This window comes from Streptopelia decaocto (assembly GCF_964273445.1).
Source record: "Streptopelia decaocto genome assembly, chromosome: 3".
NCBI classification, from domain to species: Eukaryota; Metazoa; Chordata; class Aves; order Columbiformes; family Columbidae; genus Streptopelia; species Streptopelia decaocto.
The window spans coordinates 37,891,678-37,911,691 of NC_138656.1; the positions used below are offsets into that span (position 1 = coordinate 37,891,678).

General features: G+C 38.6%; 2 protein-coding genes across 6 annotated transcripts in view; one reads left to right on the forward strand and one right to left on the reverse strand.

Moving 5' to 3' along the window:
- Nucleotides 1-9,556, reverse strand: part of CNST (consortin, connexin sorting protein) — a 49,753-nt gene extending 40,197 nt beyond the window's left edge. The window contains exons 1-2 of one of the 5 annotated variants that reach the window (XM_082047761.1): nucleotides 9,416-9,556; nucleotides 7,539-7,635 (exon numbers count right to left, since the gene is read on the reverse strand). Coding sequence is in view for 2 of the 5 variants with exons in the window: in XM_082047760.1 (XP_081903886.1) it covers nucleotides 6,284-6,353 (70 nt within the window). In the remaining 3 variants the exon portion in view is untranslated. Of the gene's footprint in view, nucleotides 1-6,283; nucleotides 6,466-7,538; nucleotides 7,636-8,614; nucleotides 8,766-9,415 lie in introns of those variants that run through there. The other 4 variants (XM_082047762.1, XM_082047763.1, XM_082047760.1 and 1 more) reach the window with 4 other exon arrangements.
- Nucleotides 9,538-18,982, forward strand: TFB2M (transcription factor B2, mitochondrial). The gene is made up of 8 exons (XM_082047764.1): nucleotides 9,538-10,007; nucleotides 10,985-11,073; nucleotides 11,996-12,149; nucleotides 12,539-12,687; nucleotides 14,079-14,168; nucleotides 15,238-15,300; nucleotides 16,479-16,630; nucleotides 17,924-18,982. The coding sequence occupies exons 1-8, from the start codon at nucleotides 9,683-9,685 to the stop codon at nucleotides 18,108-18,110; spliced, it is 1,209 nt and encodes a 402-aa protein (XP_081903890.1). The 5' UTR covers nucleotides 9,538-9,682; the 3' UTR covers nucleotides 18,111-18,982.
- Nucleotides 18,983-20,014: the final 1,032 nt, after the last annotated feature.

Here is a 20,014-nt window from a genome sequence, read left to right on the forward strand (position 1 = left end):
AACCAGTCATTCTGTTCTGATGAAAAGCATCCCGTGAAAAGATACCGAACAGAAAACTGAGTGTGAGTCCAAGGTTTTTTTTTCTCCTGAGATATAATACGGCAAGTGTTACAGGCACAAGAGCATCCGTTATGTCCTATCAGACACTAATCAATTACAGCCGTGTATTTTTGTTTTGTGCAAAATAGACAAAAAACAAGACATACACAAGAGAACCTGGATTACAGTGAGGTGAGAGTTCTAGAGAGGAGTGGACAGCACCAGAGGTGGTAGCAGTTATTCAGCCTAGAAGAGGCTGCCATATAAACAACCAAACAGGCTGTCTAAAGATGTCGTGGAATCCCCATCCTTTTAAAGAAGTTAAGTAAGTCTCAGCTCTAAGGAAAGGTAAAAAATAGACAGTATCTAGGATTAAGAATATTTTTTAATATAATATGAGCAGCTTCACAAGTCCTAGAGAAAAAATATTCACTCTGATTCTGTGAAAAGGAAATAGTATTTTTTAAAACCATTGTCTTGACAGAGTTGGTGCTTCTACCACTAGAACATAAAAAGGAAAACTGTAGAAACACTGAAATTGAAAAAATTACTAAACCTAACCCATATATTTCTTAAAAAGAATAAATTTGTTGATCTTTCTGATAGATGGTGTAAAGATACAGTATCTCATTGCATATTGAGAAATAATCTACTAGAAATTAATACAAACCAACCTGAAAACTATCATGGCCACACAAAATCAAAACATGTATGGCAAATTCTTATTATTGCACATTAATTTCAATATACAAGGAATCATTTCAATCTCATTTTATGAATAGTTACATTTACTACCAAAATGAAGATGCAGCAACAGAGAAGGAACTCTAGATGACAGAGTAGCTGCATGGCACTATCTAAAAATAAAAACTACATACAACATACCATTATGAGTTTGTTAGCTTGCGAGAAAAAGGACAATGCTTCCTCTGCTGTTACAGGAGCTAATAAACAAAAAGCCCATATGTTCTTTTGAGAAACCGCAAGTGCAATTTCTCTACAACTGTTTGCTGCTTCTGCTGATTTGGAAGCCAAGATACACCTAAAGAAACCTGGAATATTATCACCAGATTGCTTCAGTGTGTCCTTGCCTCACCACAGTCAAGAAATGAACACCAAAAAGTACTAGTTGTTGAAGAGGTACTTAATCATCACACAATTTGCTGCAAGAAGGAAAGAGACAGCAGATAAAGAAGGTAGGCAATTCATTTAGCTATAATCATCTCACAAAGCCAGATCACTTCCAGCTAGCAGAATTCTGTTCTGCATTGTGCTTTATGTGCAACATTTAATGGTTGGTATGCTGCTGTTTCTAAAGAAAGGGAAATAAAAATATTTATGTGTATACTTCCATTATCCAACTGCACATCTCCGCAGAAAAAAAATTACCATACTGTTGTGTTGTCTTATAGTATAGACTCACTAGTAGTTTATCATTTCACAAGATAGTCTTACATCCAATCTCATTACTGGATAGCCTCACTATGAGAGAATCTCATTATCATCCTCCTGGCTGTTCAGTTTGCCCTAAATTCAGCTTTAAAATAAGGTACTAGGGCTAAAAATATCTTTATAGGTGTTTTCTGCTTCTCTGTCTGATACATGGTTTAGGACGTTTGTTTCTTCAAACATGTTAAGTCTGCTGTCCTCCAAGAAGTATCGAGACATGGGAGTGGTTGGTCTAATTTCACTGAATTAAACAAAAAATGTCTGAGCATGAACACTTCGATGGTTTGGCACTTTCTGACACTGAAGTGACATTTCTCAAGTGGCAGTGGCATTTAAGGGCATGATGATCTTTACATCTATAAGCAGCAGGAATAGTGAGGTTTTGAGAGGAAGTTCTGCATGTTATTTTCAACTTCTAAGCTTCCTAGTCATATTGCTTATTCACAGCTTTAATAAAAAATGATAAACATATACTGCCAGGCATAATCTACTCTTCCACATTTAACATTACTATAAAAATATGTTTCAGTCAGCAGCCAAATACGAAAGGTTTGTCTGGAAACAAACAGCATCTTTTATTAGAACATATGACAGAGTTCAGACAAAAATTTCATACAAGCAAGCTCTTTTTTCAGCACTCAAAATATACAATGATCAGTCCCGCAAGCGTCTGAAAAGTTTTGGGTTTCAAGCTTCAATAGGCCAAATTTCACTGAACGGTATAATATAAAAGGACCTCACCATCTGATGTGTTCGTTTTTTTTCTTGTCTGCAGCAGAACACCAGAACATATCTCACTTAGAAGCAGAAAGGCAGTAGAATAGATTGTTGTGTCAGGATGGAGAAACTCCCCTCACTGCAGCGCTTTTATAAACAGTCTAGACAAACCTCCGTCAGGAATAACCTATGAGTAATTGGTCCTGTCTTAGGATGCATGAATCTCCTTTTAAGTCTTATGAGAAGTAATTTGCCTTTTTTGATTTTTATATTTTCCTTCTAATTGAACAAGTCCCAGATTGTTGTTATACTTCAGAACTGTTCACAAGCTTCATTAAAAACTTCCTACTAGACAAATTTATGCATCTTTTGTAAGATGGGTACTTTTTCTTACAGGGAAAAAGAAAAAAGTCCTGCAAATCAGTAAAGACTATTTTTATGAGAACTAATCAGTTCAGCTCTCTCTTATTCAAATCTTTATTTTACCAGGCCCTAAGAAAGCTGATATATCCTATCACCTCAAAAGAGGTAGCTAAAACACACACAATGATCTAAAATCCCTCATGATCTCAGGCAACAACTTTAAACATGTATGAAAAGGCAGAAATGACAGAATACAGTGCCTTGAAATGGAAATGCAGGAAGAATGAGGCAATTATGTAAAATTGCCCATCTGAAGAAACAAGAGTTTTCAAGACTTCCTGACATTTGAATTTCATAGTGAGATTGAATTCCATAACTGACACCTGAGTGATGAGCAAGTTTTATTGCCTTCATCAATAAAAAGAAAATTAGTATGGTCAAAGTATTCAGTTAGGTCCTAAATCGTATCAAAGCCAGAAGCAACCACAAACAGAATGGAAATTTGTCCATAAAATTTATCAAACAATTCTTGTCTGCAAGTATCACACACTTGTGGCCCCTTTGTTTTCAGGCCTGCAGGTCCAACTGGAAGGTTAATCAAGAAAAAAGCTTACTCAGAGCTTCAGTAATTGTCACCATTAGAAAATTTGAATATCCAGCAGCTCTACCAAAACATTGCATCAGTAGGTTTTATATTTCAGAAGGGAAGGATGGCCTAGGTCCTACATTATTCAGTGTCAGATACAAATGACTGAGATCAAATCCTTTCTTTACTCTGAACCTCATCCATGAAATTTGTCAAACTTACATAATCTTTAATTCATTTCTTAACTGCAAAATACTGCTTTATTTCACAGGGATGTAAAAAAGATGTATACTCTAAGACAGACTGTGAAATGGATATTTTGGTAAAGGGGACAATACAAGGACTGTAAAGGAGTACAAACCAGACACTTAAATCTGGGTTTTTTTGCTGTTCAGAGAGTGCATGCATGAGTGAGAACTCAGCCATGTATAAACCAGAAGAGATCTATGTTAAACAAATCACAATCCCCCCAAAATTAATCACTGGTGTAACTTGGTTAAAGTTAATGAAGCTGCGACCACTTAAACCCAGTGGTAAATTTAGCCTTGAGTGCTGTTTCAACTCTCCCTTTTCCAACAGGATATTATTATGCTAATTCATTTCAGCTCTAACTGTGTAAATAGATGCTGGCTATATTAGCTGTCTCTAATAATTTACACATATTTTTGATTAATAGACCTTGGTGAGGTTTTCTGTAGCACACAATTATAACTTTTTCTATTAGAATTTAAATGTATGTTTGTAATACTTGAGACTGTAAACAGACATCTAATTTGTTTCAGATCAGTTTTTCAGAAAACTCTTATTATCAAGACCACTTTAGGTAGTAGTTTCCATTAAAAAAAACCAAAACAAAACATTTCCATTAGAAAGTCCCAAATATCATAAATATTAAATAAAACCTAGCATCAATACTGTCAGAGGGTAAAAACTAATTCCACTTAAAACCCAAAGACAGTTTAAATGATACCAACACAGGAAGATATTTGCAGCCTATACAGATGTTGAATGCTTACTATTTATCCTTGTACTGATGATGTCATATTTCAATGCTAAAATAGTAGACTTCAATAGTCTTCCATGAGAAAAAGAAAAATTCAGATAAGAAACTACACAGCTACCAAAACAACATTGGATAAAGGGTAATTTTATATGCCAGCTGTTATAAAATCTTCCTGGGATCAAATATGCAAGCTCTGCACTGTGAATATCACTTTATTTTACAGAGATGAATAAAGGAAGATGACAAAATATAACTGAACAACTTAGAGACCTGTAAGCTTCAGGGCAGAAGCACCCTAAATTGTTTATTTTGCCACGAGTCAACAGTCAAACCAACAACAGAATGAACTACACCTGAACTGTGATGCAAGTTGTGCTGACACATTGCTCTAAAGTAGTAAGATCACTATGGGCTCACTTTGAGGTTAAAAGTACACAAAATTCCAAGTTTTACCCATTAGGAAAGAAACTCCACAAGGCTCACTACAAATGTTCATATTATTTAAATGACATATTCATCAACTGAACCTAAAAATCTTCCTATCATGCTCATATTGCAAAGATAAAACAAACACCAGAATTATGTTTTTTATCCCAAAGTTATTTTGAATTAACCTCAATTTGCCCTGCGGTGTAATATTATTTTTCCAAACAAAATAAAACAAGAAAATTAAATTAATCCCAAGGATACAGAAAAGCAGTGTTAAAGTTCATATTATAAGGCCACAAGATAGTAATTCTGTTTGGACAGACTGTAGTACTGGAACAGTATAAATAACTTCATGCTACTAAGCAACTCTTCATAAAAAAAACAAGCATGCAACACACCAAAATTCAAAATTTCTCTACAGAAATATTTGCCACTAATATCATCTCTCCTCTACACTTTCCTTATAAGTTAGCAACACATTTTCAAAGACATCACAGTTATACAGTAAGTAGATAATTAAGTAAAAAAAAAAAACAAACAACAAATTAGGGTGACCAGCTCTTGAACAAGATAACATTGCCAAAGTGCTTGAAATACTTATGACAAGATATACACACATGGGCTGAGCGCACGGGAGAGTCAGGAAAATGTGCCCATCAGAACTCAATGAAGACCAATTCTGAGAGAAGTAAAACAGAAGATGCACCTATTTGAATGTTTTTACTTCTGTCCGCAAAGATTTAATAGTACTTTTTTGCAGGCACACAAAAAATATTTGCAGTAAATTTAGTGCTGATGAAAGATGCCAGATTGATAGCTCTAGGGACTGAGTTTCTCTGTACACACAGAACAGATATAGCACAGAGTGAGAAAGTTTGTACCCCTGCCAAAATGCCTTACAATACACAGCTTATGCAACAGTCTTCACACCACAGAAGCCTTTGCCTCTCCACTGAAAATGTAAAAAATATTGCTGCTTAGTGTTTATAATAAAGGAAAATAAGATGTGGACACTGTTATTAGCATCAGTAGGGACAGAACTCAAAGCATCGGCTCATTTTAAAATGTTTATTTTTGTGCTGAATGGCTCTTTTTTCAGTTGTGAACTTTGCTGCGGTGTTTGGAAGGCTGCAAAGTCAGCCCGCACCTGGTGTGAAAATGCCTTCCTATTAAACAGCATGTTATTACAACAGAAAAAACGAGGAGTGGTTTAACATTTTTTTTTTCCAAGTAAGATTATATTAACATACACAGCTATACACCTAGTGCTCAGAAACTAGGAGAAAGGAGAACTAACTTGATAGCTTCACTTAACTGGTACCTGAGCACCCACTCCCAGTGATCTGCACAATTGATCTAGCCCACTTTTAATGGACAGTCATTCCCTATTAATCAGGTTTCCAGCACTAGGCTGGAAGTTACACTGTCACATGGAGCAGGCAGGCTTCCAAGGAACCTTGGATTCTTATTTCCCTTACTACTAACAGCTTGGCCAAACAGCAAAAAAACTCCACCCCCACCCCCAAAATCCAAGTGTCCATCTATTTTTCATTGTCAACAGCTTACACAAAGAAAAGCAGTGAGTTAAGGTTTATAGAGCATAGTGGCTATAAATACAGAATTGCCAACCTCATTATAAAGACCGATTTTCACTTAGAAGGAAGATGTCCAATACAACCCACAGGTTTCAAACTTACTGAATCGCAAACCGGATTGTGGCATAGGATTACATGCTACTTCAGTCCTTGGGATGTTTCCTTTGTGCATGGATGGGCTTGGAGTGGGGGACAAGGATGACAAGGGAATAGGACAAAACAATGAGGCCACTCTCTGATTGATTTTTAAAGAATACTTCTTCCTAGAGACTATTTTCCTAAGTGCATAGCACTTAAAGCACTTTTGAAGAAATCTCTTACTACTCTTCCTACTATTTTCCTTAGTCACCATCCAAAGTATTACAAGATTATTAAAGTACGCAGAATAAAATACGTGAAAACGATAACTGCATAACATGTAAGCCTTTCAATATATGCATAATTAAAACCAAAACAAACAACAACAAAACAAACAAAAAAACCCAAACCAACACCCAATCAACATTAAGAGTAAAGCTTAATTTTACGAGTAAATGATAAAATTGTATATGATTAATAAAATCAAAAGATAAAGAGTTTCTGAAACAATTATATGCTAACAAACTTAATTTGTATTCTGAGCCAAATAGGATACTCTAATGATAAGCATCACTATCAGGCCAAGAAAAATTATGATCCTGCAAATTTCCATTTACACACCTCTTGTTTTTTTTTTTTTTTGTGCAAGATGAGAATTCTACTGAATTTGTATTTAAAATTAAGTATTGGCATAAGAGTGTGAAAAACTGAGATAAAGATGTATATACTACTGTAATTTTCCCCCTTACTTAGAAAAGCTTTTCAATATTTACTATGGCTGAGATGTTAATACATGGCAAAATAATAGTAAAAGACCAATGCTTTAATATTAACTTAAAACATAAACTTTAAATGAAGCCAAATAAAAGTAAACGTAAAGGACATTTAGAACCACTGAGCAGAAGAAATATCTCTTTACTGATCTTTTAACCCATACAATTAATGGGCTTTTTTGGGTCAAGTATAAATTGGAATCCAATCAAACTGGTAACCCTTTTGATTCCTTCTCTGATTTATTTCAAAAAACAATAATTAGGAGGAACCAATAATTTCAGAGCACCCAACCATGCACTTAAATTACAATGATATAAGGCTCTATGATGTAAGATTGTAAATTCAAATATTTGTATGTCACAATAGCTCGATTAAACTAGAAAATATATGCCACAATGAGCTATTAACTTACAAATAACTGCTCAAATGTCCTTGGGATACACTTTAATGCATTAAACAATTCTATGCATTGTAATTTCTAAACAAAAGATGTACAAAAACTTGCCATTTTCCTATGGTTTCAACAGTTTCTCAAGGATAATGACCAGGTCAGAAAGAGGTAGTCCTTTATGCATGCAAGATTCAGTATGTATCTGGCAGTTCTGGAGGAAAAGAAAAACAAACAAAAAAATAATAAATTTATCATATGGAGATCTACAGTTCGATGCAGGCAAGTGCTAAACTAAAGTAAATAAAAATATGAAGAAAAGTGTATAATTTCTAGTGTATAAAGAATGTCGGGGCATTTTGGCTTTACTTAGTAAAGACTCTTCTGAATTGTATCAATTACTCTGAACAACCCATTCAAAGATGACCCTAGCACTTCTGAGTGCTTTGACTATGAACAAAATATTCCAAAACTCTTTAATTAATCTTAAAATATATGGAATACAACATGCTAATATAGTTACCATACCTAATCTTTCTGTGGCCATAGCTATCAATTATCCTTGATAAGGAAAGCTGAATTAGGACATTACTAAACACTTGCTCTAAGAAAACCAAGTTCTGCTCAATGTTCTAAAAGTCCTACGAATTACTGAATTATCAGACTAATTAGTAAGAGAGGAAAAAAGCTATTAAAAACCAAAGTCCAGTTTAAAAATGGATTGAGGTCTATCCCATCATCCAGCTGAACAGTCCATTTCCCTTAGGGCACAGGGAAGACTATTACAGCACTCAGTGTAAAAGAGACAAATATTTAAAAATAAATCACAGATATGAAGAACTGAAAGCAGTTGCAATATTTCCTAAATTCTGCCCAGCACCTCTTCATGTCACATGTCAATCTGCCAAAGAGAGAATAAGAAAGCCACATTTTTCTGTCCTTGGTTCTGTTTAATAGATATTTGTCAAACAAAACAACTTTGTTTACTAAGTAGGCATGTATCAATTTCTCTATGAACAGAATTTTTACAAAATTGTACAGAAAGTCTACTTTCGAGCCATTAATTTGAAGACCAATCTACTCTGTGATTGCCAGACCACTCTTGCCTTCTGCATGGACCAGGCAGGGAGCAGGGAAAAACATCTTGGGAGGGTTGTCTCTCCCCCAGAACCCATCACACCACAGCCACTCACCTGCCACCGGCAGGTTTTAGCACCGTATCCCCGATGGATGAACTCCAGTTTCACAGAAATTGAACGCGTCCTGCACTTATTACTCGTTAAGGCAAGCTGTTGAAAAGACAACGTCGCTGCTGCCGAATGATTGGTTTTACCTAAAACGTAATTGTAAGACAGCATCGGGCAGAACGAAACCGCCAAGGACTGATGTCGCAGATCTGCCGGAGCAGGATCCCGCACCTGCTGAGGACGGCAGGGCGATACAAAGAACCGAGTCCCGGAGTGCCTGTTCAGCTGCAGACGCGGAGATCAAAGACTCTCACGAAACACCCAGGCAAACCTCAAAACTAAATACGTAGCTCCTGGGATTTCCACCAACAAAACCGAGCAGAGGCGCGCTCCCCCGGCGCCCGGCAGAGCTCTCTCTCTCTCCCTGGCCGAAGCCTCCCCTTCAGCAGCACCGCCACACGCCTCATCCCGTCGGTTCGCTCCCGGGGCAGGAGCAGCCGCAGCACCGGCACCTGCCATCGCGGCTGAGGCGGGCAGAGCTCAGCCCGCCCTGCGCGCACGGTACCGGCCTCCCGCCGCCGCGCGCCGTGCCCGTTTAACCGCCGCCCGCCCGGCGCTGGCGAAGCTCCGCCGCGAGGCGAGCGCGCGCGGGCGGGCGGCGGGAAGGCGCCTCGCCGGGCGGCCCTTGCCCTCCCCTATACCCCCCGGTGGCGGCCGGGACAAGGAGATAGGCGGCGGCGCGCGGCATCGGGGGAAAACATCTCCCCTTCCCCTTGTTCTCTCGGGGATAAGCCCACGTCAGCTCACCTCAGCTCCGCTAAGGCTCCGGTGGCCGGGACCCGCCACCCGGCATGGCGTGGAGGTGTGGGAGACGGTCCTGTCGCGCCGCCGCTGCCGCAGACTCCCGGCGGTGCAGCGCTGGCACCATAGAGAGGACGGCGGGACGATAGACCTCCGACGATAGAGCGGAAGAGCGCTAGAGAGGCCGGGCAGAGGCGGAAGTGACGCTCCCGTTGCCGCGGCGATCGCGCACCCGGTGCTCGCTAGCGTGGGGCCGGTGGCGGCAGCGCAGTGATGCTGGCCGGCCGGGCGCCGCCGGGCGCTGCGGACTGCTGCCGCCGCCTCTTGGCGGCGACTCTGGCGGCGGGGCTGCGGCCGCTCCTGTGCGGGCTGCCGCTTTGCTGGGCGACAGCGAGGCGGGCGGTGGGGCAGTGGCCGAGCCCGGGCCTGCGGCTGCCGGAGGCGGCGGAGGCGGAGCGGCTGGTGCAGCAGGCGCAGCGCAGCCGTGCGTCGCTCCGCCGCTTCATCGCCTGCCCGCAGCTGGCGCGCACCGTGCAGCGCTGCCTGCAGAGCGGAACCGGCCCCGGCCCCCAGCCCGTCCTGCTCGAGTTCGCGCCCGGTAAGCCGCACCGAGACTCCTGCCGTCCTCTTCCCGCTGCCCTCCGGCGGGGATACTTTCGGGTATTCGCCGTCTCCGGGGCCGCTGAGACACGGCGCTGTTCGGTGTGCCCCAGTGACCTTGCGGGGTCATTGTGAGCTGCCGCCCTCGCCGCCGGCGGTAACGGGCTCCCGGGCCGCGAAGAGCTGGTGCTGCTGAGGGAAGGGAGCGGGGCCCTTGCCTCTCCCTGAGTTTCGGGGGGGTGGCGGAGGAGATCCGTGCTGGGGGCTGCCCCGGCCCGCCGGCTGCTGCCTTTTGTCTTCCCGGGACGGGCGTCGGCGATCTGCAGGGCGGTGTGGGTGTCGCGGCACCGCGGTGTGCCCGGGGCGGGAGGCGCGGGAGCACGTTTGTACGGAGCTTGGAGGGCAATCAGTGAGTGCTTGGTCTGGTGACTTCAGTCACTGGTGTTAAAACTTTGCTGTAGAGTAAATAGGGATGTGAATTTCTATCCAGGTAACATTTTTGACTTTGTAGGTTAACTTTGTTGGTAACAGCATGTTGGTAAAAGCTCTGTTGGTAAAAGGCTCTGGGCCACTACATGGCTAGCCCTGTGCTGTTACTTTCTGGCTTTTTATTTCACATTTCTGCGGAGGATATTTCTGTGGATAATATGGGTAAGGTTTCAAAGAATATTTCACTTGGCCAAAGAAAAAATAGTAGAGATATTTGAAGCATATCTAATGTACCTCAGTGTCAAATTGTAATGCTGTGCTTAGTGTAATTCACTGAGCAGTCTCAGGCAGGCTGCATGTAAATATTTTTGTAGCTCTTGTTTTGAAGTGTGTTTAAACAAACACAAGTTATCTCCATTTGAAAGTGGTATGTCTTAAGTGTTGTGTTGGGAAAAGTCACTAGTGGAAATCACTTAGAAAAAGAACACCTCTCCTCTCTCCTCTCCTCTTTCTTTTTTAAATTTATTTTTTATTCTCTCCCTTCAGGTCCTGGAGTCTTGACCCGAACTCTGCTCAATGCAGGTGTTAAAGTGGTAGCTCTAGAAAGTAACTCAGCTTTTCTTCCAAACTTACAGGTACACTTTAGATTTGTCAGCACATTTGTAAAACTTAATTAAACAGAAAATAAGAAATTAACTTATAATTGTGTAGTAACTGTTGGATCAAAAAGGAATTAGCCAGTGATTGTTACTTGTAAGGTTTGAAATAATGCGTAATAATAATAAGTATTGTTTGGTGTTACATTTCGCATTCAGCAACAGACTATTTTATAATCAGTTGATTTGACATTTTGTGTGTGCAGGAATTCAAGTTCATAGTCTTCCTATGAAGTTTCATGCATAAATTTGAGGCTAATACTAATCAGAGTCGTTGTAGTCATGTATATTTAAGCAAGATGTCTGTATGTAGCTTTCAGAAATCTGTAAAAATAGTCTTGGTTATTCTGATTATCTCATGGTATGATTTAATCTGTTGCCCTGCAATTTGCTGGTAATATTAAGATATCTGTGTTGTCCTCTCCTGTTCACCTTGGCTTTGCATGTATTTAAAGGTGGTCAGACACAGAGCTGCAGAAGTTGCACTAGAATTGTGTTACAATGCAGTAAAGTAGAGGTTTGGAACCAAAGATTCTCACTTGTCATAAAATGTGTATAAAAGGCATTCTCTCTGCATATATGAAGAATTGCAGTTGTAAATCATTAAATGCAGTGGTTTGCTTAGTTATAGCTTTTTTTGAAAAACATTGCAGAATATCCTACTAATTTAAGAATGTGTTTTAAAGCCCCAGTTGCACAGCATAAAAATGTGAAAAAGCCTTGCACAAGAAAGGATGTTATTCTTTTTATCGGCTGTAACAAGCAGCTCTGAGATTTAATTCTTGTTGACTGGGTAACAATTTTAGGTAGTGCTTGAATATTTCTCTTTTGTTTGGGTCGGGTGTTTTGCAAGACAGGTTACTTCATCCCAATTTCTTCAACTGACATTAATTTTATTCAGTCCCTAGAGAATAGCCTGGATGGACAATTAAAGGTAATTTATGGTGACTTCTTCAGACTGGATCCTTTGGTACCTGGAACTCTGAAACCACCTGCTATGTGTTCTAACAAACTTTTTGAAACCATTGGTGTAGCAGCAGTTCCTTGGATGGCAGGTATATGTATATAATCACACGTTTCAAATCCTTCTGAAGGGTGTGTAGGCAGCTTGGCGAAATTTTTGGGATTTGCTTGAGGTATATATTCTATTTAATATATATGCTGGAATAATTAATATTATACCCCACATTTGGCCTTTGCTTAGGTTCTTGATAGCTTAAAACCCTTGTGGCAATATGACATCTCAGTTGTTTGCTTGTCTTTATTAAAGGTTTAATCTAATGCAAACTGGGCTTAGCTTTGACTGAAGCTTGAATCTTATTCATTTTTGAACAGCGTGAGCTGGGAGACTTTCTTTTCTTCATTGTTTGTAATACAGCATTAATGAGATCGTCTAGTATATACTGCAAAACTTTAAAGATACTTTTGCACACTGTTGAAACAGATGTACCTGTGAAAGTTTTTGGAATCTTACCACAAAAAAAGGAAAGGAACATGCTTTGGAGGCTTCTTTTTGCCCTGTATGAATGCAATTCCATATACAAATACGGAAGAGTAGAACTCAACCTCTTTATGAGTGAAAAAGAGTACAAGGTATGTCTAAGAGATTTTACAGGTAGTAAAGAAAAAGTAGTGCTTCAAAGAGCTCAAAAACGTATATATGATGTAGTTAATGTTTTTGCTAGTCAGTTTCTGTTTCTACAGGAGTTCTGAGTCTTGTTCGTTTCCTACTTGTTTTCTTTATGTGCTAATAGTGCTGTCAAGAAACATTCTGTTGTCACATAACCACAAATGAAGACTGGTCCTTGAGAAGGCTATGCAGCAGAGCACCTGCTTTCCATTATAACTCATGAGGTGCTTAAATTCTGTAACATGCTTTTGCAACAAAATTGTTTACTAGTTGCAGGTAATAGTCAATGAAGACTGAAAAACGCCTCATGAAGAGGATTTAGAATTACTAAATACCATATTCAGTGAGACACATTTACTCTCTTGACCCACTTTTGTAAGCAGTACTGAAAGAAACTGAGGCAAAATATGAGTGATTTACACCGAGGTGCAGAGCAGCTCTCTGGGTTACATGTTCCTAGTTTACGTTGTCCCAAACCTCCGGAACTGTATTTGTAGTTCAAGGGTAACTTTTCTTTCTTCAAAACTATGAGGTTTGTACAGAGCCACAAACCTTTAATTATATGAACTAAGCAAAGACTTCCAGGTGTGCTTCTGCAAAATGACAGGTTGGACACCACTGAAATGTTCACTTACATGGTATGTTTTTAATAGCCAGATTCTTAGCAAATAGAGGGCAACCTATTCATTTAATGCTGTCGTTGTGTAATTTGTTTTGGTTTTATTGTGAACCCTGTTAAATAAGAGTTGTGTACCTAAGTAAAAGCAATTGGAACTTCCTTTTTATCTTTTGCTTGATCCATCTTCCTGCTACAATTTACTTATTTTTTTTACCCTGTTTGAGAAAAAACACAAGATTTTTTTTGCCCTGAGAGCTGTCTGATCTGTAATATTGATCAGGATGATGACAGCACAAGCTGCTTAATATTCAGTGAGTTCACCTAATGGCTTACTCTGCTTGTGTGTCTTATTTGGAATATTATAAGTATGAGCTGATAACTCTACACATGTTACGTTTTTTATGCAAAATATGATCCCTGTTTCTCTTCTGTGTGAAACTTCTCTGCCTTAAAAGGGACCAGAAAGTATAAGCTGAAAATTCCTACAGAGTTCAGTTATCCAAATAACTTCTGCAAAGAAATACTTAAACTGCCATAATGTCTTCTAATCTCGTGTTCTGAGATGTACTAAACCAGCACAAAATATGTATTTGCGGCCTAATGTAACTTTACCTTGGAATTTTAGACTTAACTATGAGTTTCTTACCACTTCTTATATATATAAGGATTTTGCTTAGGTAAGGAAGCAGTCTTAGTTTTTGCAACAAAAATGCTCTTTCTTTGCCATTTTGTTAGGTATTAACAGCAAAGCCTGGGGATCCGAGGGCTTACCAAGCACTCACTGTACTGTGGCAACTAGGATGTGAAATTCAGCTACTGCATATGGTAAGGTTTTTGTACCAGCTGACATGGTCTAATGCTATGGACACATTTTTAGAAAAGGTTTTATAGTGTTTTTATGATCGTAAACTAGTTGGAAGCTAATTTGATGTTTAAATTTGTTGGAGAACTATTGAAAACCTTTGTATGTAGAAATCTGAAATAGTTGTGTTTTGTGTCAAACTCTTTTACTTATGCAGCACTGTTATTAACTGCGATGTCAGTATTTTCATTATGAGCCAGTATACTCAAAAACATTCTCAGAAGCTGCTAGATGTCAAAGAAGTGTTTGTGTAACAGATTAAGTATTTTGCACCTTGCTAGGGGTTGTGTGAGACTAGAAGATTGCTCTTCCAGTCTGTCGTAGTCTGCTCTTTGTTATGTCCTCTGCATCTTGCCATCATGTGTGCTTTCAGCTTCATGAGCTGTGTTCAGTAGAAGTATGTTTTTCAGTCTTGGCGCCTTTATGTGCCAAGCAGGTCTGCTCTCCTGCTAGTCAATAACTATCTTACCTTGTCAAACACACTATGGTTTAGTTTTAGAAAGTTTATGTTGTCACCCCACCTCCACGTGAGCACACAACCATCAACTTTCACTTACTCTGTGCTTTTTAGATTGACCTTTGTTTGTGCTCTGTTTTTTGAGGAACCTACCATCATAGTTTAAATGTTTTGCTAATCTAAAATTAAAAGTTTTGCTATCTGTTGTTTTCCAAATACCTTGTACCATGAGGTGTATATTAAGGTAAATATCAAGGAGTTGAAGAATCAGTTGATGCTTAAGGAACCTATTGCATATGCATACCCTGGTCATACAGTGTTTGCTACACATCTGCTTGTTGCTGCTTCAGAACACAAGTTATTGAGCTGATGGGACTTTTGTTCAGACTGCGTATGGCCTTTGTGCGCTTTTTACTCGTCTTTTTTTTTTTTTCTGTAGTTCTAATATATTTACATGATTTAAAAGTAAATTTTAGAAAGGGGTAAGCTTCTCATTTGACAGGATTGATGGTAAATATATTTCTAAACTCTAACAAAGCACTTTAATTCTGTAATCTATTTGCTCCCTCCCATAGGAACCTTGGTCATCATTTGTAACTAATTTGAAAAATGGGGGATTGTGGATACCAAAAAGTGTGGTAAGATCGATGTGTGCACTTTTCTCCTTTTGGATATGCAGCTAAACCACTTTAATTAAAGTTAAAATAACTTTATAACAGCATTTGCACATATATTTTTGGCTGCGAACAATGTATTTTTAAAGAAGTTTTCTAATTAAAACTTATGGGCAGCATGTAGATGTGCCATCGGAAGTGGGGTGAAGAATTGCTATTAGCTTAGAAACTGAAATAAACCGGTTTCTTTATTGTCTATGATCAAAAAATACAGTGAATGAACAGCATAAAGGGATGTGAACAGGTAAGAGTCACATCTACCTTCTTGAACAGGTGTTGCCACAATTAATAGGACAATCAGTATGCTGCTGGTTTTGATTAAAAGGGTTATTCACATGTCCAGTGTAGATTCCGTGTGCTAGTTAATTGCTGAAAAGTGTGAGTCTCAGTGCTTAAATTTGAGAAGTGGAAAAATACCGTGTAAGTTCTTTGCTTTTCTCTTTTAGAGAAGTAATGATGTTCCTTTGTATAGTATATTTATATTTAATACCAATAATATGAAAGCATGTTTACTTGATATTTGGTTTTACCCTCCCCAGAAAACTGCTATGATAGTATATTGAGTGTTTGAAATGTGACTGTAAGTGAATACAAGTGACTGGGCATGTGTTACACACTTCAGTGTGAGACCTATTGGAAGATACATCCGTTGCTGCCAATACAGAATTACATTTCTTTCAGTTAAAGACTCCATTCCCTCCTAGTTTCATAACATCCTCAAGCTGCAGTATTGTCTTAGTGTTATATGCAAATAATTCTGTCTTCACTTACAAAAGGCAGGTAGATCCGATACCTTGCATAGTGTAGAAATACTATAGGCCATATAATCGCTTAAAAATTCCCATCAAGACTGTATTGTCTATTTTAACTAAGAGAGTTTGGTCTTGAAATATAAAAATAAACCCAAGAGATAGTATATCTGTTTTGTTTCCTATTTCCAGTTTGGGGGTGGGAGGATATAAAGCATCTTTGTTTTAGAACACCATTTTAAAGCATTAGCTTCCAACAAAGTAATCTTGTTTAGACTTCTAAAACTCTTTAAGAAATGTTACAGGTGGCACAAATGAAATGCTTACTCTTAGCTAAAGACAGACGCTGTCTTAAAAATGACCTTTCAGTGGCTTGTTTTGTTTTTCTTGCAGTTTCTGCCAAATGACCATTTATGTTTGGTACGACTGACTCCTCAGCAAAATCTGTTTACAGGAGGCTTGAAGCCCACGAATGCAACTACCTTTATTTTCATGGTGAAACAGTGTCTTGCTAAGCCTAAGTCTAGACTTACTGATAGATTACAGTAAGTAAGAAAGAATTACAATTTTTATACCTTTTTCTTCAGGGAAATATAGAAAAATATTAAAATATGTTCTCAAAGCAGTATTTATTTGCACGCTTGAGGTTTGACAGGAAGGTCAACAAGTATTTAGAATGTAGATGTGCAGTAATTGTACCTCCAATGGAGGTGAGGTCATGTATCTGCAAGAAATTTTCACTCACATTACAGACATAATAATAAAGTCATCAAGAGTTTTGCAGGTATAGAAGTTAAAAGCTGCAGAAGTTTCAGTTTATAACAGACATCCAAGTAAAGAGAATGAAAACAGCTGAAGGTTATTGAAGATGAAGTGGGGTTGTCCTCAGATGGCTTTCTGTTATCTAATTAAAAAATTAGACTTTAGTCTTATTTACCAATTATGGAACTCTCTTTAATTATTCTTTTGACATTACACTTGAGCTGTTCACTTTGCTTTATGATCAGTAGATTTCTGTTTCCCATAAATGGGAAGTTTTTGCAGTCTGGAAAGCATAGACTTCCACTTGTTAAGGAAAATAATTAATATGTTTCTCATTTGCTGATAGTGGTTTATGGAAATTAATTTCCAGACAGGAAAAAAGAAGAACCCTAATAAATTCCGGTAACTCATGTAGCAAATACAAGTGCAAAGAGCCTTAATGAATTTATTTTTTGAAGCTCAGTGGTGTACCAAATCTCTACTTGATCTTTCGGTCGGGAAGTGGAGCTGACCTTGAAGGCTTCTATTGTGTATCTTCTGTCTATTTATACACCTTTTCTTGCCTGGGAAACATTTAATGTATATGTACATTCATAAAAGGTCTAGTTTTCATAGCAGTGATGTAGATGGGGAGATACTGCATGTATCTTTTTATATAGAGAAGAAAATACCTGTGAGGTGTAAGTCACACTAACTCACGCTATACTAAATCAGCTTGAAGATGACCTTGGCAGGCATTGAAGAATAACTCTTTTTATGCTGTAATGCCTATTACTGACTTATGCAGTTGGGGCAGAGGAGGGAGGAAGGGAGGGCCCCCACACTCTGATGAGGAGGCTTATGTGTTTTGATATTGTCTGTATCTGCTGGGGGGCTTTCTTTGGTGTTTATATGTCTTACTAGCATAGGTTTCTTCCAGTTTGCAGTATGGATTGAAAATAACTTGTGTTACAGGAAGATGGTGACTTCTTCTAGAAGCTGCAAAAGAGTGAGATAGACCTTCGGATACTGTTTCTTGCTGGTTTAATTTTTCACAGAAAGACATACTCCATTATGACTTTGTTTGTTTGTTTCAGATCATGGAGCTTGGATGATGCTGGGAAATTACTGAGACAGCTAGAAATTCCGAGGAAAGCTCAAGCACGTGACTTGTATCCAGAAGACTATAAGCATCTTTTTGAGGCTTTGCAAAACTCTAATTTGTTTATTGAAACCTGGTTCCACGATGAAGCCTGGGAAAGTATAAGGAACATAAACTTATAAATCTAAAGCTGCTGTCTTTTGGAAGATCACCTTTGCTTCTGGAAGATTACTTTGATAAGAAATGATTTAAGTACAATCGGAGGTACCGTTAGCTAGATGATTTCCTGTCCAAACAGGAAAATAATTTAGCAAGAAACAAGAGCCCTTCTACACAGAATGAAATTAACGGATTCACAGTTGTTTGATTACAATCCTATCTAGAATGGACAAACTTTGTGAATTTTCCAGGAGTGTATTAGTGGCCTGCTGCTTTTGGATGTGCCAGTTTAAAGGAACTTTTTGTTACACTGCTGTATATTTAAAACATTTGAAAAAAATACCAGACCAGATATCATTATTTGTGTGGTTTGTATTTTAGTGCTCAGTGACCTTAATGCCCTTTCACAGATTACCAAAATACATAGGGCTTTCCAACAACTGAATCTGTTATATTGTCTCCTGACATAAAAACCTTGCAGTCTAGAGTCAATATAATTTCAATAAATCAATAGTAGTGGGTTAATAGGTGACAAGGTAATGACAGCATGATAAAACACCAACTGAGAGTTGTTTGGTTTTTTTTCTTAAAGATGGTTATATGTCTGGGGAAAAAAGATGTAACAATTCTTTCTTTTGAAAACCTGAAAAGAGCATTGGGCACCCTCTTCTAGTTCACAATATGCAAACACCTGTATGTGTACAGGCTTTATCTTATTTTAGGTCTAAAAGCAAAATCCTCAGAACATTCAGTGCTGCATAAACAGTTTGGGAAAAAATCCCAAACATCGTACCCGCAACCTCTGTCAATATCTATTTTTTTAATGTGTATTATATGTACAAAATAACTTACTTCAAAGCCATATGCTAGTAAAATTCTCTTTTTAGACATAGTACCCCGTAATGCAACCTGTTCCTAGTTTCTCTTCCTGTCTTACCATGTAACTGGTCTGTTGTTGTCTGACAGCACTGGCAGGCTGTACTAGTTCCGTGTTGTATACTGTCTCCTCTGGGAAGACCTGTGGCCAAAAATAAGCTTTTTTTTTTTCTTTTAGCAGAGCTGAAGTAAAGGCTGAGCTATTTTTAGGTTTTGAAAGACAGCAGTGACTGAAACAATGCAAACACAGAATTTTATTTCTTAAACGTAGTGTGAGGTATAGATGTGACAAGTGTTCATCTCTGTCTTCCTCCAGCAGTTCCTGCTGCAGAAGAAAAATTGACTTCAGGCAGCCCCAGTTCACTCTGCTCACTTGGCTGCAGCTCTTTGCTTAAGCTGCCAATAAGCCTTGGTAATGTGGTGAAACTGCTGGAAAGACTGAGGTTTGATTTGCAGTCTGTCTCAGAGCGTTATTGGTGTTCTGGTGTAGGTCATGAAGATTTGAGGCTTTCTTTCTGTTTCTATCTCTTACTGTTTCAGGTAACTGGCATTTTAAATTGACTGTGAGTGGTAAACTTGCATTAACAGAGGCAAAATCCTCCTATTTTCAATCTCAGTAGATGGCAACTGTCTTATCTACTGGTTTATAAGAAGGCAGTGTCTCCTGGACTTTTTTTTTTTTTCCTCCACCACATTGAATCCAGTACCTTGCTTTTGTTGCAGCAAGATGTCAGCATACCAGGATAAATATTCAATGCATAAAATATAAGACTAACACTGTCTAGATAAAGTTTTTTGTGTTGATGATAACATTTCAAACATGAACTGAAAAAAAGCAGCAATTACTGAGCCAGTGCAGAAACTCCCAAGATAACATCAGGAGTCTGTAAGTGGAAGAAATATTGTGTAACTGGGGACTTGAAATGAGGAGATTTAGTGCTAACCAAAGCTCTGCCATTAAGTGTAGGGAATATGTTCAGCCCTGATCAAAAGCATGAAATGAAGAAAACAGTGTCTGTCACTATAAAAGTGGTTTTGGTATTGATGGTAA

Coding starts and splice junctions, on each gene's coding strand:
- TFB2M (XM_082047764.1), top strand. CDS start 9,683: ATGCTGGCCGGCCGGGCGCCGCCGGGCGCTGCGGACTGCTGCCGCCGC. Junction 10,008..10,984: donor CCTGCTCGAGTTCGCGCCCG/GTAAGCCGCACC, acceptor CTCTCCCTTCAG/GTCCTGGAGTCTTGACCCGA. Junction 12,688..14,078: donor TGAGTGAAAAAGAGTACAAG/GTATGTCTAAGA, acceptor CCATTTTGTTAG/GTATTAACAGCAAAGCCTGG.